The sequence below is a fragment of the Chelonia mydas genome, chromosome 2 (assembly GCF_015237465.2).
Source record: "Chelonia mydas isolate rCheMyd1 chromosome 2, rCheMyd1.pri.v2, whole genome shotgun sequence".
In the NCBI taxonomy this organism is placed as follows: domain Eukaryota; kingdom Metazoa; phylum Chordata; order Testudines; family Cheloniidae; genus Chelonia; species Chelonia mydas.
Genome location: NC_057850.1, coordinates 173,728,118 through 173,755,465, shown reverse-complemented (window position 1 = coordinate 173,755,465; position 27,348 = coordinate 173,728,118). Strand labels below are relative to the sequence as shown.

Sequence of the window (27,348 nt, the reverse complement as noted above, 5' to 3'; positions counted from 1 at the left end):
CATTCGCTTGCCCAAAAATTCCAGATGTCTATCTGTGTCCTTACTGTGCCCTTACTGTGCCCTTCCATTCCCCATTTCTACTCCAACATATCTTCAACTTTGCTATTTGCATGCCCAGTGTCTGGTGACTGCAAACATCAAGTTGGGTGGGGTGGGTGTGAACAGAGAGGTCTGCATGACTTGGTGAATTATCAGTAAGATACAGAGCTTTTCATTTCTTTACTACAGGTTAGAATCCAGACTAGATTTCCCATAGCTGAAAGTTGCTAAGCGGTTCAATGGTCTATGTGAAATGAATTAATGGTCTCAGTCCAGATCCCGCCAGAATAGAGTTGAGATTGTTTAAAGGAGTTGCTTTGCCTGGGGACTGAAATTTTCAGAACACTGCATTGAATCTGCCGTGGCTAGCATGACCAGTGAAACTCAGGTAAGCTGTTTTAGCAAGATAGTGCATTGGTGAGGCAAGATGGAGAGAGCTGTATTGCTGATACCCATGCTGTGGATAAACAGAGGCTTTCAATATGTGGCAGTATAGCTGAGAGCCCAGAAATGGGTCATGATAGGAATCTGGTGAGTCCCACCCACCAGCAAAAGGGAGTGGCATAAAATGCAAAATCTCACCGTCACTAGGAACCAGAGGAGGAGATAAGGAAGAGCAGTTCACTCAGTCATCCTCTCTCTCCCCCTTCTGTCATCCCAACCCTACCACATGCCTTTAACCCAAACATAGTAGACCTCTCCCCATCCTGTCCTCCACCCTCCCTCCCAACTCTGAACTCTGGAGCAGACACAGTTTCTCTGATGGAGGCGTTGGTGCCATCTTCACAGACTGGAAGCTGTGCCACCTTGGAGATGAGTGCTGTGCAAATGGGGTGGGAAGAGAGGTTAGACAGAAGTACCCAGCAGCACCAACCCTAAACCACAAGCCCCACACCCAACAATACCGGCCCTCTTCCAGATGAGTGAAAACCCTCCAAATCCCACAATCCATTGCAGTTGGACTGTGGGATACAGTAGATCATTGGGGCAATATTTTACACCATTTTGAGCATCACAGACCCCAAAAACATAGAGAACCACAAATTCTCAGTCCCTTCCATGAGCTTCTGAATTCAGTACAAGAAAAAAATTCATAGTAATCACCTCAACCAAACCATCATTATGGGAGACTGAAAAAGTTTAAGGAGAGCGAACAGAATGGTAACTTACTGGAGATGTTGTTAATCGAAGGATCGCTCCATTTTTAATTTCATTGCGATTCTGAAAGAGAAAATCCAAAAGGTTTTATTCCCTCTAATTACAATCAGCTCATACAAAAGGTGCAACACGCACAGGATAGAATACAACATTAAACCAGCAACAGTGCTTTGTCTGTGTAAGTGTGTGAATGCCTCCCCACTGCATATGTACGCTAAGATACACAATTTCCCCCTTGTTATGCAAGCTACCCATTGTTAAAGCAAGAAATAGAAATATATATATTCTTCATATGAATTTTTAAACAGATTTAAACCATTTTAAGAATGACTTCATGTACTGCAGAATTTAGCTACCATTGACAATTTCTAAATATTTCTTTGAAATATACCATAAGAGACATAAATAACTGCCAGTAATGTCTGGCTCTAATCTTGTGCTGCATAGCTGAGGAGTTTGTAAGATTGCTGAAACCTATCATTAAACATCTGCAGCATTTAAATGTTATCCCACAGGCTCTTCATTTTCTAGAACAAGAACATGCTGACAAACCACTGAAACCAGCCACTGAGCTCTGCCACCACTGTTTTGCACCCACCCTCCAACAAAGATGCTGAAGGGTTAATAAGTCAAACTACATCACTGATGTCTGCAAACTCATTTATACCACAAGTCATTTCTCACATAGTTGGCAGAAAGAGAAGGGATAAGATATTTTCTTTTGGCTAAGCTCATATAAAATGTTAAATTAAACTAAGGTGCCTGCAGGAAGCTAAGAATCTCGTAACAGTTTTTGAAAGAGTATGGGATAAGCCAATCTTCTGTCCAATAAGCCTCTTTAAAAAAAAGAGATTCTAAGAGAGATTCTATAGCCCAAGACAACCTGTGAAGTACTACCAAACATATAATAGCACATTTGCCTATGTTGCACCTGACCAAAAGCTAAATTGATGTCAAACTCCCACTGAGCTTCAGTGGCCTTTTGATGAGTCCCAAAGTCTCAGTACTATCAGTATTTACCCTGGTATTTTGTAACAAGCTTGGGGATGCCTCTACTGCAAACCCAAATTCTGTTTACACATTTATGTTTTTCTAAAAGATATGCTCTAGTTCAAACCGGAAATTTTTTTTGGTAAATTCTATGGCCTAAATGATCACAACGGTCACTTCTGACTTCAGAATCTGTTAATCTCTTACTTTGAGACACTGTTTTAACTTTTTAAAATGTTATATTAGTTTAAAAAAAAATCCAGCAACGTGTGATTAACCAATCTGAGGTAAGAGGTAAAACAGTGATCCTGAGTTCCTATAACTGCAAAATGCAACAGTTTGATTGAAAATAATTATATTATCATTTTATCTATTTCTTTTATGAGAATACAGAGCACCAAAATGTAGAAGAGAGCAAAAACATTTCAAATGACTGCAGTGTAGAGTGTTCCATAGGTTGATGTTTGGGGAGGGGGCACTTTTTTTTTTTTTTTTTTAAAAAGCGATTTTCCCCAACTCTCCCTACCCCTATGCAGCTCAACAACAAAATAATATAAATAAGATGTATCTTGCTTGAAACTAAGGTGATTAAACGGGTCACTAAATAAGGTCCATAACATGGTCTCTCTCCTGGTATTCAGAGCAATTCATGAGACTGGCTCTAGCTACTTCAGAGAGATCACGTCTCCATCCACAACATAAATGCAAAACTAATTTCTTCAGTTTTGCTTTCCCCACAATAATATTTTCTTTCTCTCTGTCATCACCCCACCCCACCCCCGCCCACAAGTAAATAAAGATCTCTATTTCTTCGGCAGTCTTGGAATGGGGGCAGGGGAAGGGGGAGAGACTATTCATGTTATTTGTAGTTCCAGGCTAGGTACTTGAAAGCTACTCAGATATTATGGCATTGGGGGCTACATGGGGGGGAGGGATAGCTCAGTGGTTTGAGCATTGGCCTGCTAAACCCAGGGTTGTGAGTTCAATCCTTGAAGGGGCCATTTAGGGATCTGGGGCAAAAATTGGGGATTGGTCCTGCTTTGACCAGGGGGTTGGACTAGATGACCTCCTGAGGTCCCTTCCAACCCTGATATTCTATGATTCTAAATAGATAGAGTAGGTAAATATTTGCCTAAATAAATGCCAGCCCACATTATATAGAGTTGTACAGAAAAAATGAACCACAGTGCATAAGTAGTGCTGGGAGAGATTTTGTTTTGACCTTCCTGCCGTGTTCATTTCTCTGGCTGGGTCTATACCAAGATTTTCAGACCCCAAATTCTCAATGGGCGGTGGAAGTTGTAACATAGACAAGGCTCAGACTTTTTTTTTTTTTTTTTATCACCAAGCCATCACACCTCGCTCAGAGTAGAGTACAGTAACACTTTCCTACACTACAGCTTCCATCAGTGCTATCACTGTGAGCTGCTCTCATTGAGAATTAGCAGTCTATAAAATCCTACTGTAGACAAAGGTTTAAGGAAAAAAATATATTCCCTTTTATCTGAATGCATCCAAAGCATCAGTTTTCTAACACAGTAGGCTAGCGACACTTAAAAAGGGGTTAGTTTCTCCCCAATCAAAAATCCAATTTTGTTTATCCATTCTAAATAATGACTTAAGAGCCTGCAAGGAAACAATCTGTAAGCACACAATTAGACCAAGAGGATTTTTTACATTAACTGCATGGTGCAGTATTCAGTATGCCAGTTAAATTTCAACAACAACGTTTATACACATCTAATCTGCTTAGTGGTAGAGAGACTGTATCTGGAGTTCTTACTCAGGATACCTGAATGTCATTTAAACACAACATCTTGGATTCTAGCATTCATGTTTAGAACACAAGGGTCAGTGTTATTTAGGGTAGGATATGCCATTATTATCTAGGATGTAAAAAGTTCATTTGTTTTCCAAGGTATTTGGAGAAACCTCCTACCAATCTCTGTTTCACACAGACACAGCAGATTCATAAACAACATAATCAAGATGACAGGTTTCAGAGTGGTAGCTGTGTTAGTCTGTATCAGCAAAAACAACGAGAAGTCCTTGTAGCACCTTAGAGACTAACAAATTTATTTGGGCATAAGCTTTCGTGGGCTAAAACCCACTTCATCAGATGCATGGAGTGGAAAATACAGGAGCAGGTATAAATACATGAAAAGATGTGAATTGGCTTACCAAGTGTGAGGTTAGTCTAACGAGACAATTCAATTGACAGCAGGATACCAAAGGAGGAAAAATAACTTTTGAAGTGGTAATGAGAGTGGCCCATTTCAGACACTTGACAAGGTGAGAGTAACAGTAGGGGGAAATTAGTATTGGGGAAATTAGGTTTAGGTTTTATAATGACCCAGCCATTCCCAGTCTTTATTCAGGCCTAATCTGATGGTATCCAGTTTGCAAATTAATTCCAGTTCTGCAGTTTCACGTTGGAGTCTGTTTTTGAAATTTTTTTGTTGAATGCCACTAGCTGTCACCTACAGGCCCCAAATAAAACCTCTCCAGCGCAACATCAAGGATCCACAACCGATCCTTAAGGACGATCCCTCACTCTCACAGACCTTGGGGGACAGGCCAGTCTTCGCTTACAGACAGCCACCCAACCTGAAGCAAATACTCAACAGCAACTACACACCATACAACAAAAACACCAACCCAGGAACCAAACCCTGGTGCCAACTCTGTTCACATATCTATTCAAGGGACACCATCATAGGACCTAACCACATCAGTCACACCATCATGGGCTCATTCACCTGCACATCTACCAATGTGATATATACCATCATGTGCCAGCAATGCTCCTCTGCCATGTACATTGGCCAAACCGGACAGTCTCTAGGCAAAAGAATAAACGGACACAAATCTGACATCAGGAATCATAACATTCAAAAACCAGTAGGAGAACACTTCAGTCTCCCTGATCAGTCAATAACAGACCTAACAGTGGCAATTCTAGAAGTGGTTTATCTTTCTTCTTCCTACTCTGCCCAAATCACAGGCATCATGGGCACATCAGACTTCTAATGAAGTAATAGCATTTAAAAAGTGGGCCCAGGGTCATTAAAAGAGTCCCCTAACATGGATAGGGATGAAGATATATTCATTTCAATTCCAAGATGCCATCAAAACAGCCAAGTCAGCCAAGTAAGCAGAAGTTTGCGGGAAGAGCACTTAAGAAAACCTACCAAGCAAGTCAAAAGTTAAATGCGTCATGTAGTGGGTCCTCTCACTTTTATAATGATTATATCCACTGAAATGCATCGTGACTTGGCTTGCTGCAATTGGTTGGAAGGGAATGTGCTGGCGGTGGTGGTTCATTTTTAAAAAACAAAACCAAAAAACATATTTTGGGAAGGTCTGGGAGCTTTGGTTCTTGGGCTCAATATTTCATTAATTTTTAGATTTGTACAAATTAGACATGGGTCTGTCTAAGAGGGCTCTTTCTTAAACAATAGTTAAGCAATCCAAAAATACTTTAATCACACATTTACATCCAAAATAATTATTGCTTCTTCATTTTTGCAGTTTTTTAAAAATTTATTAAACTTCTTCTCTCCTTAAATGCCACAAAAGAGTTTTCATTTTTAGGATTTGTGAGATATATTTTAGTTCCATCTCTGGAACATTTTCTTTGTCCAAGCTGAGAGCATTGCAAGTAGTAAACAAATGTATACATTCAAAAATGTTCGATTAAATTTTTTTAAATTCATTTTTAATAACCTATGATATGTTTGGCAGGAGTCACCAAGTGGTGAAGCTATACATATTTCAAAGGTTCTTTTTCTTGGCATCTGACCACTGTTCAGTCTTTGAAACAACGCTTGCATGGTTCTGTTAATTTTGTAATTAAGTTTCTTTTTGGGTGTGGGGGAGGGAGAGCTGTTGCAAGCAATAGGAGAATTTGCTCTCTGTATTAATCTAACCAGAGAGAAATTTTTGTTGCCCCCTGGAAACCAGGCATTAACAGTTTGGCTGAGATTCCAGTGTTGCTAATTCATGATTTTGTCATGAGTCTCACAATAATTATTGTTTTCGTTAAAACCACAGCTCCTGGAATCAAGTGGATATGTGATGATTTCACCCTTCATTCTTAAAGAAAAAGTAAGTCTTCAGCACTCGTGGCTGTGGAGAAAGCTTCAAAATGTGGCCCCAGGGCACCCTAAAGGTTCACAACACAGAAGGCAAATAAAAAGAACACCAAATCTATTGTTTTTACATAATTTCATGATTTTTGGTGAGCCTGACTCGGGATTTTTGAACGTTTGGGGTTGGCAATACTGGATTCCTAAAAGAGGGGATTGTCTGTGTCCTGTTTAACCACCTCTGTTCAAAGGCTGGTGTATATACACAGAGTAAGAAAATATCAAAACTTTCCATCACTGATTTATCCTCCAATAGGAAGTCCCTGACATTTGATATTGCTCGCTCAGCAGAGGGGTGACAATATTAATAGTAATAGAAGTACATTTTTAAACATGTATTTTTAAAGATACCAAAAGCAGTTATTTCTGACAGATCTCTAATAAGAGGGCGGGTGTGCTATGTACAGCAAAATTGTTATATTTAGAATTTCTTTAGTAGATATAGAAGTAATAGTCTATTCTATTATTGGGAAAGAATTTTTATCATTTAAAAACATTGTCTCCTCTACAGTCTTGTTAATTCAGAGATTTGATTCAGGTAAGCTCCATAGAGTTCAGGTCATATACAGTGTCCACTTATTCTCCCAAGATAGGTCATTGTGGTACTACACACACATACGATACAATGTTCCATTTGTGAGAACGCTCAACAGGATTTGCCAATAACTTAGTTCCACATCAGCCTAGACAAGACTCTCCTAAAACGCTACAGGACTAGGGTGTCTAGGGGGAAAATCATTCTAGCAGACTGAATTTACAGACAATTAAATTTAGAGTATTACATTTAATGCTTTGGCCAATGTTACTGAAATCCCTACGGATCACTTGAACTGAGCCAGTCTCTAAATGACTCTGGCCAGACTACACCTGCATTCAGTATTGGCCCAGAAAGTAACAGAAAAATGTACACAAATTCAGAGAGGCAAAAAACGATCAAGCAGCTGCAGAGAATGACTTATGAGGAAGAATTAAAAAAATTAAAGAAGTTGACTCTGTACCTCAAGTAGAACCCTGGAACCCCCGTATTCACCATTGTGATATGATTATGATATGTTCGGTACAAAGTATGCCTTCTGAGGTATCATTTGAGAAGTCATGATCTGTTGAACATTACTATCTTGTCGAATTGTGTGTGCTACCATTGTATCTGAAGTTATGAAGTTTTGCTATGTGCGTGCCACAACTAGCCTTCAGACATGCCAAACCCACGAAAAAAAAACGCAGAAATTGGGCTTGTTTTGGCTTAATTGGCTTGTGAGTTGCTTGTTGGCTAGTTTTTGGCTTGTTTGGCTTGTAGCTTCACTTTTTGATTGGCTCCCAGCAAGCAGGGGTAAGGTGGGGTGTCAAGGTTCCTTCCCCACTCTGAACTCTAGGGTACAGATGTGGGGACCTGCATGAAAACCCCCTAAGCTTATTTTTACCAGCTTAGGTTAAAGCTTCCCCAAGGTACAAACTATTTTACCTTTTGTCCTTGGACTTTATTGCTGCCACCACCAAGCATCTAACAAATATATAACAGGGAAAGAGCCCGCTTGGAAACGTCTTTTCCCCCAAAATCCTCCCCAAACCCTACACTCCCTTTCCTGGAGAAGGCTTGATAAAAATCCTCACCAATTTGCATAGATGAACACAGACCCAAACCCTTGGATCTTAAGAACAATGAAAAAGCAATCAGGTTCTTAAAAGAAGAATTTTAATTGAAGAAAAAAAGTAAAAGAATCACCTCTGTAAAATCAGGATGGCAAATACCTTTCAGGGTAATCAGATTCAAAACATAGAGAATCCCTCTAGGCAAAACCTTAAGTTACAAAAAGACACAAAAACAGGAATATACATTCCATTCAGCACAGCTTATTTTATCAGCCATTTAAACACAACAGAATCTAACGCATATCTAGCTAGATTACTTACTAAGTTCTAAGACTCCATTCCTTTTCTGTTCCTGGCAAAAGCATCACACAGACAGAGAGAGCCTTTGTTTCTCCCCCACTCCAGCTTTGAAAGTATCTTGTCTCCTCATTGATCATTTTGGTCAGGTGCCAGCGAGGTTATCCTAGCTTCTTAACCCTTTACAGGTGAAAGGGTTTTTCCTCCGGCCAGGAGGGATTTTAAAGGTGTTTACTCTTCCCTTTATATTTATGACAGGGGGGAAAAAGAGTCAGAGGTTCACAGAGGGCCCACTACAGTCCCAGACTGCATGCCAGGGGGATCTAGTCGCACTGAGTGTTGGATTCTTAGGGATTGGCTTGTTTTGAAATGGGATTAGCTTGATTTTTGTCTTATTGTGAAAGTTGGGGTGCTTATTTACCACGTGAAAGTTGGCAACTGTGCTAGGCTTTCAGCGGTAACAAATGAGCAACTAACACTGGACAGAGAGGAGTTGATGGCCCATCAAGAAGAATCCACTCTCCCAGACTCTTCAGAGAAGCACTTACACCAGGGGTGGCCAACCTGAGCCTGAGAAGGAGCCAGAATTTACCAATGTACATTGCCAAAGAGCCACAGTAATACATCAGCAGCCCCGCCCCCCATCACCTTGCGCCCCACCCCGCCCCCGCTCCCAGCACCTCCCACTCACTGGCAGCCTTCCCCACACCTCCCAATCAGCTGTTTCGTGGCATGTTAGTTAAACCAGCCTTCAGAGACCGCAGCAGGGAAGACACTGCTGTGTGTTTACACTGTCAGCTGCAAGTGCAGTGGTGTGGCCACAGCAGCAGCTCTTGCAATGCCACAGAGAGCAGTGCTTTGTGGTAGCTATCCCAGTGTACAAGTGGCTGCAGCGTGCTTTTCAAATGGGGGCGGGGGGAGTGTGACAGGGAGTGTGTTGTGTGTATGAGGGGGAGACAGTGTGTTTTGGGGGGCAGAGAGTGTGTCAGCATGCTGTCTTGTAAGTTCAGACAGCAGCAGAACCCCCCCCCACCGCCTCTCTCTCTCTCACACACACACACGCACTCACAATAACAGTATTCCATAGCAATGGTTTGCTTTGTCCCTGAGCAGATAAGTATGCTCTCTGTCAGAAACGGAGCTTTGAAAGGGAATATCTGCATACCTGCAGCCAAGTTCAAAACAATGACAAGAGTGGCCACTTGACTTCAGGGGATTATGGGACGTTTCCAGAGGCCAATCACAGCACAGTAATGCAACACGTCGTCCACACTGACACCTGGGCATTTCAGCCAGGGCACAGCAAGCTTTATGCTTCTCATGGAGGTGGATTACCAGAAGCGCTCCAGCTGCAGAGTCCAGGCACTCTAAGTGCCTTGCCAGTGTGGACAACTCAGGAGTTAGGGCACCCAGGGCTGATTTAACATGCTCTGACTTGCAAGTGTAGCCAAGCCCTAAGAAGGGATCTCTCAGACTGCAGAATAGTCTGGCAAAGGAAGTAGTGGAAACCCCACTGCTTGAGTCATAGACCGGATAAAGCACTAGACAGTTTACGCCAGGGAGTATATTACAGGGAATAATGCTGAAATGGCAGGGGAAAGAACTAGATAACCTACCAAGTTACTTCCATCTCTAAGTTCCATGCTGTCTCCCACTTTCATATTATCTACAGATGCTAAGGAAGTGCCAGGCTAAGCACTAAATCAGAAACCCCTGCTATTCAGCATGTTTGCTTACAACCCAGAAGAAAGAGATTAATACTGAAATGAAAGACTAAAAACTACAAAAGGTTCGTTTCTTGTTCTACCTTTTACATAACCTCCCACACACAGCGCTTACAATGGTATGGCGGAATTTCACCAGAATATACAATTACAGGTCCTATTCAGAGAAAAATAGGTCAGGAGCAAAGGCACCTTTCAGACAGACCGAATACTAGTTACTTAACTATACTCTGGTTCACAAACAACAAGAAGATTCCATCTGTAAATAGAGCAAGGGGCTGGGTGGGGGAGGATGAAAAGCCAGGTGAGGACTGCACCATTTGCAAAACAATACAGAAGTAAAATGTTCTCAAAATAAATGGTGAGAAGCAATGCCTGCTCCATTTTCAAATGAAAATGAACTGTAGGAGGCATGAAAAGAAAAAAAAAAAAGTGGGACGTCTTCACAAGTGTCAGACATAAAAGTTTAAAAGCAATGAAAATATGACTGAATAAGAATTGACTGTACTCAACATGAATGAATGAAAGTTCCCTGCATTTAAAGACAATATGAAAGTTACATCAGCTTCATCAATAAGTGCTGAGTTGTAGTCACTGGCCAAAAGGGCATGCAGCACATTAATGACTGCAGATTAACCACTTTTCCCTCCACTTTTATGATTGTCTACACACACAAGTTTGCACCAATTGAGTTACACTGGTGCAAACTTGTGTGTAGACAATCATAAAAAAAGTCATTTGAAGAATGACTTGTTTACTAGCAGGTATAAACTAAACCAAATCAATTTAAGCTAAACCAGAATAAAATCATCAAACTCAGAATGTATTTTCACAGCCTTATTGCACAAGTTTAACTAAAGGTATATCTTCAGTGCATTGTTAGCCCAGGGAATAGGTAACCAGGTCTGAACACCCAAGATAACCTAGTCCAGATGTGAGCAGCCACAATGCAAAGCCCTACTCAACTCACTGTGTTCACATTGATGCTGTACTCAGCTGTGTATGTTGCTAGGACTTTGGGAGCATATCCCGTGGTTTTTTGTGCTGCATTAAGCTGGACCACTCTAAGGGTATGTTGGCCCTGCAACTGGGAGCATGCCACCAGGCCCGGGCAGACAAATGCGCTAGCTCTGCTCAACCTACCATGCTAAAAATAAAGAACAAAACTACCATGCTGGGTCAGACCAATGGTCCATCTAGTCCAGTGGCCAGGTACCAGAGCTTCAGGGAAGCATACAGAACAGGGCAGCTGGAGTGATCCATCCTCATCTTCCCTTCCTGGCTTCTGGCAGTCAGAGGTTTAGGGTCACCTGAGCACAGGGTTATTATGTTCTTGACCATCTTGGCTAGTAGCCATTGATGGACCTATCCTCCAGAAACTTATCCAGGTTTGTTTTTTTTTAAACCCAGTTATAATTTTGGCCTTCAGAAAATTCCATGGCAATAAGTTCCACAGGTTAACTGTGAGTTGTGCAAAAACAGAAGTCCTACCTCTTGTTTGTATTTAACCTGTTTAAATTTCATCAGGTGACCCATGGCGGGGTGAGGGATAGCTCAGTGGTTTGAGCATTGGCCTGCTAAACCCAGGGTTGGGAGTTCAATCCTTGAGGGGGCAATTTAGGGATCTGGGGCAAAGATTGGGGATTGGTCCTGCTTTGACCAGGGGGTTGGACTAGATGATCTCCTGAGGTCCCTTCCAACCCTGATATTCTATGATTATTGTGGGAAAGGGTAAACAACACATCTCTGTTCACTTTCTCCACACCAGTCATGATTTTATTAACCTCTATCATATCCCCCCCTTAGTCATCTCCTTTCTATATTGAACAGCCCTCATCTTTTTAATTTCTCCTCATACTGATACTGGCTCTTCCATACCCTGGATCATCTTTGTCGCCCTTTTCTGAACCTTTTCCAGTTCCACTAATATCCTTTTGGAGATGGGATGACCAGAACCGGACACTGTATTCAAAATGGGGTGTACCGTGAATTTATACAATGGTATTACAAAATTTTGTGTTTTAGAATAGATTAGGAAAGGGATAGAAACTATCATTCTGTTTGCCTTTTTGACCACTAATGCGCATTGAGCTGAAGTTTTCAGAGAACTATCCACGCTGACCCCCAACATCTTTCTTGTGTGGTAACAGCTAATTTAGAATCCATCATTACATATCAGTAAGTGGGATTTTTTTTTTCCAACGTGCTTTACTTTGCCCTTATCAATGTTGAATTTTATCTCCCATTTTGTTGCGCAGTCACCCTGTTTTGTGACATTCCCCTGTAAATCTTCGCAGTCAGCTTTGGACTGAATTATCTTGATTAATTTTTTATCATCTGCAAACTTTGCCACTTCACTGTTCACTCCCTTTTGCAGATCATTAATTAATAACACATTGAACAGCACAAGTCCCAGTACAGTAGCCTGGTGAATACTGTGGTACGGCAGGTGGAATGGGCTAGCTACCTGAGTATAAGCCTGCCTGACCTCTTAGGTCCATACACAGTGAGCTAGCCCTTGCCACTGCCCATGTTGCAATGTCCACACTATTATTTTTAGCATGCTAGTTCGAGCAGGGCTAGCACATGTGTCTACCCAGGCTAGGAGGTATGCTCACAGCTGCAGTGTAGATGTACTCTAGGATTCATTCCCAGCGAATTGTGGGAAAACTTGTTTGTCCTGAGCACAGAGGGGGAACTGTGGGAAGGCACTGGAGGACTATAAGAATATGAGTGATTCAGCCTGCATCCTTTCTGCAAAGCGGGCAGGTTACCAGCCCAAACAAAAGAGGACCCCAGCCCTAACCCACACCCCCAGCCATCCAACAAGCCTGGGTTAAAGCACCACCAAACTCAGCTGAGAGGTCTGTGTGTGGATCAGAGGAGGGTTAGGAGCAATATCTGGCTAAGAGCCCAGGCTAACTGCAGAGAAGACATACCCTAAATCAATTTCAAAGCTCCTCTTTAAATGAAACTGGTTCAACATTGTGTGTGTAGACAAGCCTTGGTCTCCTAAGGTGCTCCACTTGGTTCTGATGCTTTATTGTGGAACATCACAACTGCTAAACACCAAGTGAACATGGGTCTGGCCCACAAGGATGCAAGCAGAATCAGGCCCTATACCTCAATACCATCATATGCAGGAATTATATAATACAAATGACCTATCGTTATTGACTTGATTGTCACAGCTCTTGCTCTGACATGTAGAGTAGTAAAGCAGAATATAGCATCCCTCTATAGTATATCCACCCCCCACCTTACTCTCCTGCTCAAGATTGTAACTCTGGCCACAGGGGAAGGAAAGGAAGACAAAGCGGCTACTTGACTGACACTCCCTATTTCAAGTAAGTGCGTGGTGAGGGGGCAGAAAGTGAAAAGAGCTTTCACCCTCCCTGGCCCTTCACCACTTGCCAGCCAGAGTATCTGATCGGGCACACTGCAAGGAGTAAGCTACACCAGGATAAAGGAGCAGGAGAAATTTGTGACTGATCCTCAATGATCTTCAACAACAGATCCACTGTTTTAACCCTCTCTATTCCTTACGCAGGGCAGATGGTAAAGTTCCAACCTAGCCTTGTATCACTATGTAAATTGCACTTCTAAGAACCAGGATGGATAAACATCTATGTGGTTTTTTTTTAATTTAAATCACATGCTTTTAAATTTCAATTAAATTTAACTTTAACTGATTTTCTTTCAAAATAAACCTATTTAAAATTAAATTTGAAATTGAGAGCTATGTTAAGACCTAAACTACATATAATCTATTAAAATCAAGTGACTTAAATACCAAAAATAATGTTAATCAGTACACATTTGCTGCCAAGTTTTAAAGAAAGTCAAACATTTGAAGTCAATGGCTAAGCACCTGGAAGATCAGTTGTTGAAGTGCTAAACAAGCTTTTGACAACAATAGCCTCCTCTGCAGGTGCAGAAAGAATATTTTTTATTTCAGTTTATGCAACTAGTTCAGTTCAATGACTAGTGCATTCAAAGTTAAAAACGAACTGGGAGTTGGAAAAGCAGGAAAGCTTGTTTTCCTCCTCCAACATATGAATAAAAACTAGTTGAGAAAGATCTATAGGTTCTAAAATCTTGAAGGTCATGGGGACCAGAAATAGGGTTGCCAACTTTTTGATTTTAGAAAATCAAACACCCTTGCCCTGCACCTGCCTTAAGCCCCACCCCTGCCCCACTCCTTATCCAAGCCCCCCACCCCATTAACTCCATTCCCCTCTCCCTCCATCGCTCACTCTCCCCCACCCTTGCTGACTTTCATTGGGGTGTGGCAGGGGGTTGGGGCGTGGGAGGGGGTGAGAGCTCCGGTAGGGGGTGTGGGCTCTGAGCTGGGGATGAGGAGTTTGGGGTGCAGGAGGGGGCTCCGAGATGGAGCCAAGGGGTTCAGAGTGTAGGAGGGAGCTCTGGGCTGGGGCAGAGTATTGGAGGGGGGGAGGGCTCCAACTGGCAGTGTGGGCTCCAGGGTGGGGCCAGCAATGAGGGGTTCAGGGTGTTGGAGGGGGCTCCAGGCTGGGACAGGTGATTGGGGTGCAGGGGAGGTGAGCTGGGGGTATGGGGCCAGGGAGGAGGGGTTTGGAGTGGAGGAGGGGGCTCAGGGCTGGGGCGGGGGGTTGGAGCATCAGGGCCAGCTCTACCGTTTTTGCCGCCCCAAGCAGTGAAAAAAACCTGTCGCCGCCGAATTGCCGCTGCGGACGGCAGGAGAGAGAAAGAGAGAAGCTGCCGCCGAATTGCCGCCACCACGGAAACTCTGCCACCCCTTTCTAACTGCTGCCCCAAGCACCTGCTTGGAACGCTGGTGCCTGGAGCCGGCCCTGCGGAGCATGGAGGGGATGCAGGCTCTGGGAGGGAGTTTGGGTGCGGGAGAGGTCTCTGGGCTGGGGAAGGGGTTTGGGGTGTGGGCTCTGAGTGGCGCTTATGTCAGGCGGCTCCTGGAAATGGCCAGTATGTCCCTCCGGCCCCTAGGCGGAGGCACGGCCAGGCAACTCCCTGCACTGCCCTCGCCTGCAGGTGCTGCCTCCACAGCTCTCATTGGCTGTGGTTCCCAGCCAATGGGAGCTGTAGAGCCAGCACTCGAGGTGTGTGGGGGGGGAGCACACAGAGCCTTCGTGGCCGCCCCTGTGCCTCGGGGCCACAGGGACATGCTGTCCGCTTCCGGTAGCCTGCCTTAGCCCCGCCGCACCACTGACTGGACTTTTTTAACAGCACAGTCAGCGGTGCTGACCGGAGACTCCAGGGTCCCTTTTCGATCGGGCTTTCTGGTCAAAAACTGGATGCCTGGCAACCCTCACCAGAAACCAGGAGTTCAATTCACTAATTACAGAGAATACTTCCTTTGTTTAATAAACTAGTTTAAAATTAAAAACAAAAGCATGTGATAAACTTTTTCTCTTATGTATCCAGCACATTTAAGGTAATTGTATTTAACTGATAAAAAATTAAAATTCTGGTTTTATACATTTTTAACTGATTGATTTTGAATTACCGTCCAAATGAGAGATTGACAAAAATTATAAGTAAAAATTAATCATGTAGTATACAACAAATGCATCATTCATCATTTTCTGACAATCAAAAATGTAAAAATTAGTAATCTGAATAAAAGCTATATGATTGCTTAAATAAATGTGTATGGCTATAGTGTGTCCTGGTTAGCAAAAAGAAGCACCATATTTAGCGTAAAGGCTACATTTAATTGCAAATCATCCGTTTTAATGGCTACCAAACAATGACAATCAACCTTTCTTTAGGAACATAATTAAAAAATTAGAAATACAAAACTTGATTAATATCTATGATTTAAATCAAAGTTTCCTGCATGCTCACTTAAATCATGATTAAAACTGATCATTTTAATTACTATGATTTCAATCAATCCACCCTAATAAGAATTACAGCCACCACCACCACCACCCCTCCCCCCTTGCTCTCCCACAGTTTATAGGGGCCTTTTTGTTGTTGTTTGTACAACGCCTAGTACTATAGGATCATGATGCATGAGTAGGGCTCTTAGTCAGTACTATAATACAAATGAATAATAAGTCTGAACTATTTTAAGTACCTCCCAGTTACTATCCTGGGATAAAAGAATTGCAAATAACTGAATAAAACCAATGAAGAGGTCCCTTAAAATACTGGTTAGGTTTGTGGTTAAATTCTGGCACTATGTATAGGTAACTTACTTTCTTCTTACTGTCTTTGATAACTTCCTACATTTTAATAAAAACTGCTATAACATGTTGGTTTGTTTTTTATATAAACATTTTCATTTTATTTAATTTTTTCCCAAAAAATAACAGAAAAGAAAGCAACAAACAAACAAAAAGGAATGGGCAGGAAGGGAAAGAAAAGGAAGCTATTATACTTTTTTGTAGCACAGATATTATAGGCCACACCAAACCCTGGGACCCAAACACTTCTGGATATAGGGCAGTCTGGATCCAAAGCCTCTCTTTCTTCATTTGACCCATCTCTAGTAGAAACCGTGGCTGACCTGCTAAAACTTTGCCCTTACACTGATTGAGAAGGTTATTGTTAATCTTTTACACTGATTTCTCCAGCGACTATTTCATTTTGTTATGAAGTTAGAAAAGCCATGCGAACAGAGAGCTGGTTGGCATGTGTGTGGTTTTAAGGTGACATGAGGAAATAAAGAACAGTTTCAAAGCTAGGAGTTCCCCGTGGGACAACCAAGACACAGATGTGCTGTTCACCACATGAAAATGAAAATACAATTGAGAGCCATGAGTTAACAGTTCCATGTTCATAACTTTTTCACATCAAAATTTCCTAGCAACCAAAATTATTTTCATTTGGTTTCATTCATTTCTTAAAAATAAAACTTTAGACATCGTAAGGTTTGTAACTGGCATCTAACTGAAAGGCCATAAATTGACAAGTGACCAGCTCATCAAAGATATGACCTGCACATAGACTTTTGAATATCTATACAGGGACAGTTAATGGGCGGGAGGGGGGAGGGATAGCTCAGTGGTTTGAGCACTGGCCTGCTAAACCCAGGGTTGTGAGTTCAATCCTTGAGGGGGCCATTTAGGCATCTGGGGCAACTATGGGGGATAAGTCCTGCTTTGAGCAGGGGGTTGGACTAGATGACCTCCTGAGGCCCCTTCCAACCCTGATATTCTATGATTCTATGATTCTAATCTTTGCCAACAGTGCAAAACATTAAACTTGTGCTTTAGGGACGGCCCCTCATAAGAGGTCTGTGGGTCACCCAGCATGGCAGAGTTAAACTGCTCACTGCTGTTATCCATCTATTCATTAGTGTACTAGCTTCACTGAAGAACACAAGGTTATCATGAGCTCTGGCGTTTCCCCTGCGTTCACTTTGGAAGCAGCATCTTATTAAGCAAAAGATGGGGAGACCATGTAGAAGTGGCCTGTATAATCATCTCTTTATAGCATGCATCCAGCCGGCAGTGGTAATCAGTGAACAACATTAATAAAAGTCACAGACGTGTGAGTAATACCGGTGGCATTTAATGCTCTTCTCACTTATTTACATGACTCAGAGTCAGACACACATTTTTTCAGCATGGAATAAACAAACTCATCAAAATCTTCCTTGTAGCACAACCCAAAACGTTCTAAATGACAGTCTCTTCCCACCCAAACCATGAATTAAAAGCAATGAAAAGCTAGCAAACTTTCTTCTGAACCAAACAGAAAAATCCCAGAGCAAATCTTCTCCAAAACAGAAACATGAAATCCACCAAGGATAGAGGTTAGAGCTGAGTGGCCTGTGGAAATGTACCCCGATTCTTTTCTTCAAACAGCCTGTGTATTTCTCAAACTTTGCTTCTTAGAAACCTTCTCTGCACATACAGTACTTATGTGTAAACAGTCAAACTCAGTCATGCCTCATTCTCTGCAAAAACATGTGTCACAATTAAATGTGATGGGCAAAGCATTCCCATTATATAATTCAGGAGGGGAGGAAAAATATCAGCCATTTCCTAAATTAGTTCATTCAATAGTTTCCCCCCTGGAATCCTTTGAAGTGTCTATCCATTTGAATTTTAAAAAGAAAAAGAAACAAGAGGAAGGAGGGAGGTCCTGAAATGAACTAAGGCATGCACAGAAGGTTATCTGGTATGACTTAAACAGTTAAATGAAAAACCGTATATATGGTCTGTATATATATATATTTTTTTTAAATTATGAGCAGTCCCTTGAGAATTGCTAAATTTAGTCTTTCTAAACACTTTACTGTGTCATCAAAGTTCCCTTCCATTTTTTCAGTTTTTTGCAGGGAGGGAAAAGGGGGGTATTAAACAAGAAAAATAAGCTTAAGTCCCAACTGGAAATACACGAAACAGCTCTATGACAACAGTAAAAAAGTGTCTTCCCAACTTAACAGAAGTCCATGCAACCTGGGATAAAACCAAATCGCTTTGTACACTGCACAATGCCTTGTACACTTAATCTCACAAACACTGCTCACTAGCATGGATAGCCTCATAAGTAAATGCACATGCTACTAAACTCTGCCCCCACAATTACTGACTATGAGGAAAATCCTTTGTGCTTATGTTAACACCTTCAGTTTGGCCATCATCATTGCCAGGACACAGACACAGAGAATGGTGTTTCAAATTAAAACAAACACTAACACCAAAAAAGTCAGGCAGCATGTACACAGTGGAAAATCAAATTTCAAAAATATCCACATAAATCTCTTGCAGTATGTCTATATCCCAGTCAGACATCTTTTTGTTTATAAACATGGCATAAAACTAGAACTGGTCAGAAAATAGGTTCTATCTACTCACCCAGAAAATTTTGACTTTTCAGAAAAAAACCCAAAACCTCAATATTTCAGCCAAAACCAAAAATATTTTGATTTGGAAATGCCACTGTGCTGCCTCATGCAAGTGGTCATTCAGGTGCCTCGTGCTCCCATTCTCCTCTATCGGCCAGGTTCCCTGGTTAGACTACTTCTTCCATGATGCACCGTAGTCTTCCTAGGGAATAGGAAGTGCATCATGGGAGATGTAGTCCAGCCAGTAAGCCCAGTCCATAGAAGAGAGAGGGGACACAAGCCACCATGTCACATATCTGAATCAAAATATTCCAGAAACTTTTCTGGTTCTCAAGTATTCCATTTTTCAATGAAAAATTGAAATTTTCTGTGGAAAGCAGATGCTTTCATTTGGTCAAAAACATAATTTTTTACAAAAACAATTTTGACAGAAAATTTTAACTGCCATACATAAAACCCAGCCAAATCATTTTCACTAAATAAAAATTCATTTTTTATAATGATCAATTTAACACTTTGACATTGATTAAGATGGTATCAAGAGACATTTATCACTTGGGAATTTAGTTATATTATTTTCCTGTGTGCAGCCCAGTTAGGGCCCATTCCAAAGCCCAGTGAAATTAAATGGAGTCTTCCCACTGTTTTCATTGAATTTTGGATCAGGCCCTTACTGCACAGGTCAAGAGTACTGCCTTTGTAGCAACATACCAACTGCATTCTTTTGGCCAAATTCATCTCTGTTGTCATTTCAGTGAGCTCAGCAGAATTACACTAGACAGGAATGCAAACCTTTGAATTGTTTAAATGAGTATATCCCGCTTAATTAGTAAGTTTCCCATTTTTATTATAGTTACAATTAATTACGATCGAAGCTCGTGCAATTACATGTTTTTGTGAACTGCCCATTGCCATGGCATCTGGGCCCCAAAACTACTTAAACCAACATCACACATACAAAGCTGGAGTAGAAGTTCAGCATGTAACAGGGAGGTGGCAAGTATTACACAGTCCTTGCAGCTAATTTCTACTAGATCAATCAGCCACTTAGAAAAAAGGGAAGTGGTGTACTGAAGCTTTCTTTAGCCTTCAACAAATACTGTACATCTTACATGTTTTAATTTCCTCTATGCTGCTTCCCAGTGAACGTGTACATGCACAAACATCAGCAGCAGAGGGACTGAATGTCTGAAGACTAAATGAGCTTCATAAACATTAAGACTGTGGGCACCATCAGAACTTTTATTTTACATTTTAAAACCATTTACCACTATAATTCTGAAAACAAGGAAACAAATTTTAATGAAAAAAAGTCATCAGTAAGTGCTAGTTTCTCCCTAACTTATGTTGATAGTTAGCTTACGCAGTCGGTTAACATTTATATTTTGCACCCTTGCTCTCCCTTTGAAACTTGGAATCTTCTATGTAGTCATGCAGTATACTTTCAGGTTCAAGATATGACAGCACCTCTAGCCCCAGCCAATTCACCCTGCCCGTCTCTTCTCTTTCTCTCTCCCCGCGTCCCGCCAAAAAACCTCCCACAGTGAAAAGTGTTTAAATAATTGAAAGGTTTGCACGCAAACCAATATAAGACAACAAAATTTAGACATAAGACTAACTGTATCCTCAATTGAACTGGCTCCACAAAACACAAATATGTAAGATCAGTGTGTGAGGCTGTGTACCACATGTATTATAATACCTAGTTTATGATAATTTCCACCTGAACTGTGAATTCCTTGCCAAAAAAAAAAAAAAAAAGGTGAGTCATATTGTGCAGCAAATTTTTTTTGTCTCCACTGATTTTATATTGTCATGGGTTGGGCTACACCTCATTGAAACTGCTCTCGAAAACAAAGTCCTTCATTTAGGACAGTTATAAGAAGCCATTAAGCTCCTTTATGGAATCAGATAGCAGAAACAAAAGGGACCTCCAACCAAAACACTGGCATATGTCATCACCCAAAACAAAGGCACTGGTGAGGCTGCTCAGGAATTTCAACTATGTGGGCAGCGGGGCTTCAATGAGTATTGTTTTTAGCAGAAGGGTGTGCTCTGTGCTGAGAAAAGCAGGAAAAAGACCAAAGGAGAAGGCAGACAGCAAGGAAGCACCAGACATGGAAGCACTTGAAAAAAACTAAAATCCTGAAAGAGCGTAGCAACTGTGGGCAGTCAAAAAGAAACTGTCTTCTGTTTGAATTCTCCTGTGTCCTAGCAGATAGGATTTTGTACATAAACAAGGAGGATTATATCAAAGATAGAACTGGCTATCATCAATTTCACCTCTTAATGGAACCACCACGCAGGACCCTGAATTTTAGCTAATCACTCAAGTCAAAAAGAGGTAACAATGTGTAATCATCTACATATTGTGCTCAAGTCTAACCAGGGTTAGATGGCACAATGGTAAAAATGCCACTGATGCTACCATTGATTCAACTGCACCACTGATGGTAAATAACAGAGCTGTACTTTGCCTCTAAATTTGATGCGCTATAATCTTTATTTTTCACTGATTTTAGTGGCAGTGAAGTAGCTCTAAATTTGAACAGAATTTGCTGCATTTAATCATTCTCAGAAATATTATTTAATTAAGAAGAAATCAGTTCAGTACATTGACCATCCTTGCCTAATGGGAAGCTTCACTAAAAAAGCACTCAGATATTTCAATTACACTCTTGTATGTAGAATTATGTTATGACAGTGTTTCCAGCAAGAGTTTAGATGATGCAAGCCTGATCCATTACAACCTGGTTGATCCACGTACTCTAAAATTAAAAGTTAAAATTAAAATTTTCCTTTAAATTAGCTTGAAAACCAGCTTGTTAGTGCAATAACATTTGAAATAGAATATGCAAAAAAAAATCATGTCAAGTGGTTTACCTACCTTTTCTGTGATATAGAAATTGGAACTATCAGCATGTTGCAGCGCATAACATTCATGGTTCACAAGAGACCACCTTAAAAATATGAAAATATATGAATAAGAAAGTGAAAAAGAAAAAAAGAAGCCTCATTATTGGTGTTTAACATTATCAACAATCAAGTGTCCATCTGTCTCACGTACTGTCCTATCTATAGATTTCAACACGTCCACCCAACAATGAGAAAAAAAAATCAACAATCAAAAAACCAAGGAGAAGAGTACAAAAAACCCCACAACTCATTTAATGGAATATTGTTCCCTTTCTCCTCTCCTCCTCCCACCCCTGACAATTTGAAATGGAGAGCCCTCAGCTTGACCATGAGTGATAGAAACAATGCAATAATATATTCCCTTCAAATGCCAAGGTTTAAAACACAAAAATCAATAATTTGATCACCTTCCATTACATTAACATTCAATATAAAGCATTTTATTAAAACAAAATGTCTTCAGTACAGATAAATCCTAAATGGTAGTTACATCATATTCAAAACAAACAAACATTCCAGAACAGCCCCATCCTGTCAACACTACTAAGTGTAGTTTTCACTATAACGAGTAGGATGCACTGAACTCATTACAACAGATGTGTGCCTATAACATCAGACCATTATGCTGGAAAACTCTCTGGGCAGGGAGCTTGTCTTGGTGACTCCTACAGCACTAGGCCCACAGATGGTCCTTAACAAATTTAAAAAAACAGTAATACAAAAATCTACATGCCTTTTACTATATTTTAGCTGTAGTTTAATGAACTGTGAACTAGTTTCTGTCCTTCTGTATCACTAGTTAAAAATTCATTAAAAGAGCATTTTTTTGCAAACATTAAACATGCTGTTTAAATATTACAATATGACAGAGTTTCTTCTGATTGTTAAGCAATTATTATACCAGGTTATGTTTCACATTTCACTTCCATGCTGCTTGTTCCATGGATTTGGTGTCCATCAGGCTTAGAAATACAATTCACAGTTTATGTTTCTTGACTTGTGAACTGAGATATGTGCTCGGTAAAGTGGTTGCACTCTACAATTAAAATTCATCTCTAAAACCCACACATAAGGGATGTGTAGGGTTTGTGATAGCTTTCTGCACAGAAATGAGTTTTACCCCTTAATAAAAACAGAGGGCCAAGTTAAAGCACTTTTTAATCTTCCCAGTACACAGTTTTCAAATTGAATTCAGCCAGCCAGTAGATTTTGCAAATTCTAAATCTGAAGATAAAACTTTTTTGAAAATCAACTTCAGAATTTAGGAAGGTCATCACTAGGGATATTTTATTTATCTTGCAGAAAATCTGCGTGTCTGTTATTTATTTTATGCAGTGTTGTAGCTGTGTCGATCCCAGGATATTAGAGACACAAAGTGGGTGATGTTTTATTGGACCAACTTCTATTGGTGAGAGACAAGCTTCTGAGTTTACACAGAGCTCTTCTTCAGGTCTGGAAACCAAGGTTCCCAAAGCTTGGTCTCTCACCAGCAGAAGTTGGTTCACTAAAAGACATTACCTCACTCACCATTTCTCTCTGTTATTTATTTTAAGAATCAAAAGGAAGTATAGTATCAGAACTTACCCATCGCAAACTTCTTTTATTATTGCAGACAATGGTTTTTTCTGATTAAAAAAGAAGAAAAATTCACTGTTAGAACATCACATCACAGCAATTAAATAAACATTTTAATTATTTCACTGGTTCAGTTCAATAATGCAAATTAGTAGTACTCAGTTTTGCTTACTTTTTAATATTTAGCTTGATAACATTAAGAATTTTTTGGGTGTTCTGGGCAGCAAATTCACAAAAACATTATTGCTACACACATTAGCATGATGATCTTTTTGTCATGACTGTTTAGCATTAGCTGTCAAGATTCATTTTTGCCACCTTTACTCCTACGTCACCAACCAGGCTTGTGGGGGTCTGGGGAAAATGAAGAGGTCTTCTATGGACACTGCATCTCATGGCCCAGCAACAGCAGAAAGTTCAGATTTCAGCATGAGCATTTTTCAGGAATGACACATGAAGCAAGCAGTAAACAGTTTGATATTTTTAAGCTGCGTTTGTTGCTTCCAGAGATCAGCCATGTGTGATGACAAAACTACATTTTGATTAGGAAATTCAGAGAACAGAACATAATGTATTCTGCAATGCTCCCTCCTAAATACACATTGCTTTCCTCCAATAAACATCCACTGAAAAGCAGTAAGATTCCAGTTGTGTGAACTCTGCTTTGTCGTAAATATGCAACACAACCATTTTGTGTGTTGCCACATAGTTGATTACAGTGGGTATTTCAAATCCCAAAATAGAAGGAACACTGTCTGGTATGGAGATGTTGCAACCCCCTGAATGCTGTTATAAACATAGCACATGTGTGTCCCTAGAGGAAACAGCATTATCTGAAAGAAAGTAAGTCTTTGTCACTTGGAGAAAGGGGACACAACTCACTTCTAGAACACTACCATTCCTCAGCTCCTCAGTACTGGTTGGTGCACAGAGTACAGCATCAGCTGCTGCTTCTGATAAAAAGACTGGGTAAAATTTTCAAAAGCACCCAAGAGACTTAGCAGTGTAAGTCCCACTTACTTTCAGTGACTTAAGGTATGTCTGCATACCAATTATTTTCCGACACAACTTACACCAGCATAAAGCCACTGCAGTTAATATATTGCTTGTGCGCAAGCATACTTCACTCCCTGCGCCAGCACTGCACACACTCACCAGGAGCGCTTGCGTTGATGGACAGTGCAGTGCAACTCACTGGGAAGAAATGAGTTGTGAAGGGGTGACTGAGACTGCAGGGCCCAGTTACCAACATGCCACTTTCTCCATCCCATAATGCCATCTTTATCCCAGAATTTTCATACTTAATTTGAAAATCCCTCAAACCCACATGGAACTTGTCACTTTCCATCATCTTTAATAGAATCATGGAGCCTGCACTATTGTTCTGAATATTGCGAGCACAGGACGCACAGGTCTCCAGTACTTGCAGAGCCGTGACCATTTCCTGAAGGGCAGATTGCTGGAGGACAATTCAAGGTGGTTGGAGACGTTCACAGAGCAGCTGCAAATAGTGGACTGCTGCTTCTAGGCCCGAGAAACGAGCACTGACTGGTGGAATTGCATCATAATGCCGGTTTGGGATGACAAGCATGGTTGCAGAACATTTGGATGTGCAAGGCAACATTCCTGAATCTGAGTGAGAATGAGAGCTGCACTGATAGCAGAGAAGCGAGTGGTGATTGCACCGTGGAAACTTCCAAAATGATTTCCCACTGACTTCCGGCTTTGGAATTGGAAAATCCATGATGGAGGCCATTGTCGTGCAAGTATACAGGACCATTAACCATCTCCTGCTACAAAGGATTGTGACTCTCAGCAACATGCAGGACATAGTGGATGGATCTGCAGCTATAGGACTCCTGAACTGCAGTGGAGGAATAGATGTCATGCATATCCCTATTTTGGCACCAGGCCACCTAGCCACAGAGTACATCAACAGAAAGGGCTATTTTTCTATGGTTATGCAAACGTTGGTGGATAACTGGGTATGCTTCACTATCAACAACATTGGCTGGTCAGGGAAGGTGCATGATCCCCTCACATTTAAGAATACAGGACTGTTCAGAAAGCTGCAAGCAGGGACTTTCTGTCCAAACCAGTGGGTTACCATTGGCAATGTTAAAATGCCAATAGTGATCACAGGGGACCCAGCTTACCCCTTACTCCCCTAGTTCACGAAGCTGTGCACCAGCCACCTCGATAGCACCAACGAAAGATTCATCTACTGGCTCAGAAGGTGCAGAATGACAGTTGAATGTGCTGTTGGTAGACTGAAGGGATGTTGGCATTGTTTACTCACAAGATTGGATCTCAGTTAGGAAAATATTCCAGTGGTTATAGCTGCCTTTTGCGTCCTGCATAGTATCTGTGAAGCGAAAGGGGAACCTTTGCCGCTGGGGTGGAGGGCAGAGGTGGAGCAGCTCTCTGCTGAGTTTTAGCAGCCACACATAAGGGCTATCAGAAAAGCTCAACATGGAGCAGTATAGCTCAGAGAGGCTTTGAAAGAGCACTTTAACAGCGAGCCACAATAACGTGCAGTATTGTGCTCTACCTGCAGCGTGGGGGGCTCTTAGAAATTGTGTGGTGCTTGGTGTACATCTATGAATAGAACACTGAGAACGCATCTATTAATTCTGTGGTGCTTGCTGTCCATTTAGGATTATTATACTGTGTTTGTCATGGAGCCACTGAATTGTGTCACATTGTACAGAAACAAGTCAGCGATGCTTTCACTACTGCCAGTCATTCAGCAGCATATGTTGTGAACTAATAAAGATGAATTATTTTCCAAGCAACAGTTTTATTGAGTAACAAAAATATTTAAAAAAATTCTGTACAAGCGTAACACCAACAGACCCTGATCGTCGGTGGGCTGGATCAAACCTGGGACCTCTGGAGCTTAGTGCATGAGCCTCTACCGCATGAACTAAAAGCCAACTGCCTATTAGCTAAGGTTGTAGAGCAGACTTATTTTATTTGTCTGTCTAAGTGGTCTCAGTGCCACTAGATGGGACAGAACACCACACCCAGAAGGTGTGTGGGTTACACAAGTTAAAAGCAAATACATTAAAATCTTAATAAATTTATAGAACAGAGCTTAAAGAAGGGGAAGGAACATTCATGTCCATTTTTAACTACACATACATCATATGTGGCTCCCCACAGTCAATGTATGTGAAGATGTGGTTGTCTTTAATGTTCGCCAGCGTGCAGTGGTAGAGGTAGGAATGTAGCCGCGGATGCTATGTACAAAGTTGCAGGTTGGGGTGGGGGGTGTGAGGAGGTGCTATACTGTAGTTCTCCATGAACTGCAAAGGGAGGCAAGCCTGTGACTGTTGAGCCTCTAGGTTCACAAGAGTCTGCAGCATCCGTATTTGCTGCTGGAGAAGCCCCCATTATGTCTTGGTGCATCTCCCTCTCCTCTTCCCGCTGGGACTCCTGGGCCTTTCTCCATACATTCTTCAATATTCACTCTCCAGGCCCTCTGTTCATGGTCTGATGCAGCACTGGCTGGCAGGATCTCGTTGAGCATGTCATCTCAAGCCCTCTTTTTTCTCCCCCTTATCCAGCTCAGGCGTTCTACAGGTGTGGAGGGGGAACCTCTCAAGGCCACAATGGCAACAGCTACAGATAAAGCACACAGAGCTAACACTGTCAGTATAATCCCAATGGAAAGGGAAAGTTAAGATTCAGAACTCCTTTCCCTTGCTCCCCTAAAGTTTTCAACAAAACATGCTTATTGACACTTCTGCTTCGGACTGCTTCTGCAGAGCACCACTCACAGCACCAGCCATGGTGAGTATGGCCTGCCAGGGCTGGGGGGAAATGAGGAAGGAGTTGGTCAATTGCATGAGTATAGGGCAATGGCACTGAATACCGGCACCATCTTCCACAAGCAATGGTGATTTTAGTTGGTATCTCACTCCTGAGGATAAGGAAGGTGCAGAAAGCACAACTGCTGCTGGTGTCCCAAAGCAACCGGGACCCACGTGCCGTTAGCCTATTTATTGCAATGTTGCTAGCTGAAGTTATCGCTGACTGGCATGGGAAAGTGTCCTGCCGCGGTGGAAGAAATAAGGCTGCTGTCCCGAGAATCCTTCGGGAGATGATT

General features: G+C 41.5%; 1 protein-coding gene across 7 annotated transcripts in view; it reads right to left on the bottom strand.

Moving 5' to 3' along the window:
• Positions 1-27,348, bottom strand: part of ELMO1 (engulfment and cell motility 1) — a 413,918-nt gene that overhangs the window by 298,931 nt on the left and 87,639 nt on the right. For all 7 annotated transcript variants that reach the window (XM_037890049.2, XM_043540597.1, XM_043540593.1 and 4 more), the window contains 3 exons: positions 23,247-23,287; positions 21,634-21,706; positions 1,210-1,260 (listed from right to left, as the gene is read on the bottom strand). In XM_037890049.2, the coding sequence (XP_037745977.1) occupies positions 1,210-1,260; positions 21,634-21,706; positions 23,247-23,287 (165 nt within the window). The remainder of the gene's footprint in view (positions 1-1,209; positions 1,261-21,633; positions 21,707-23,246; positions 23,288-27,348) is intronic.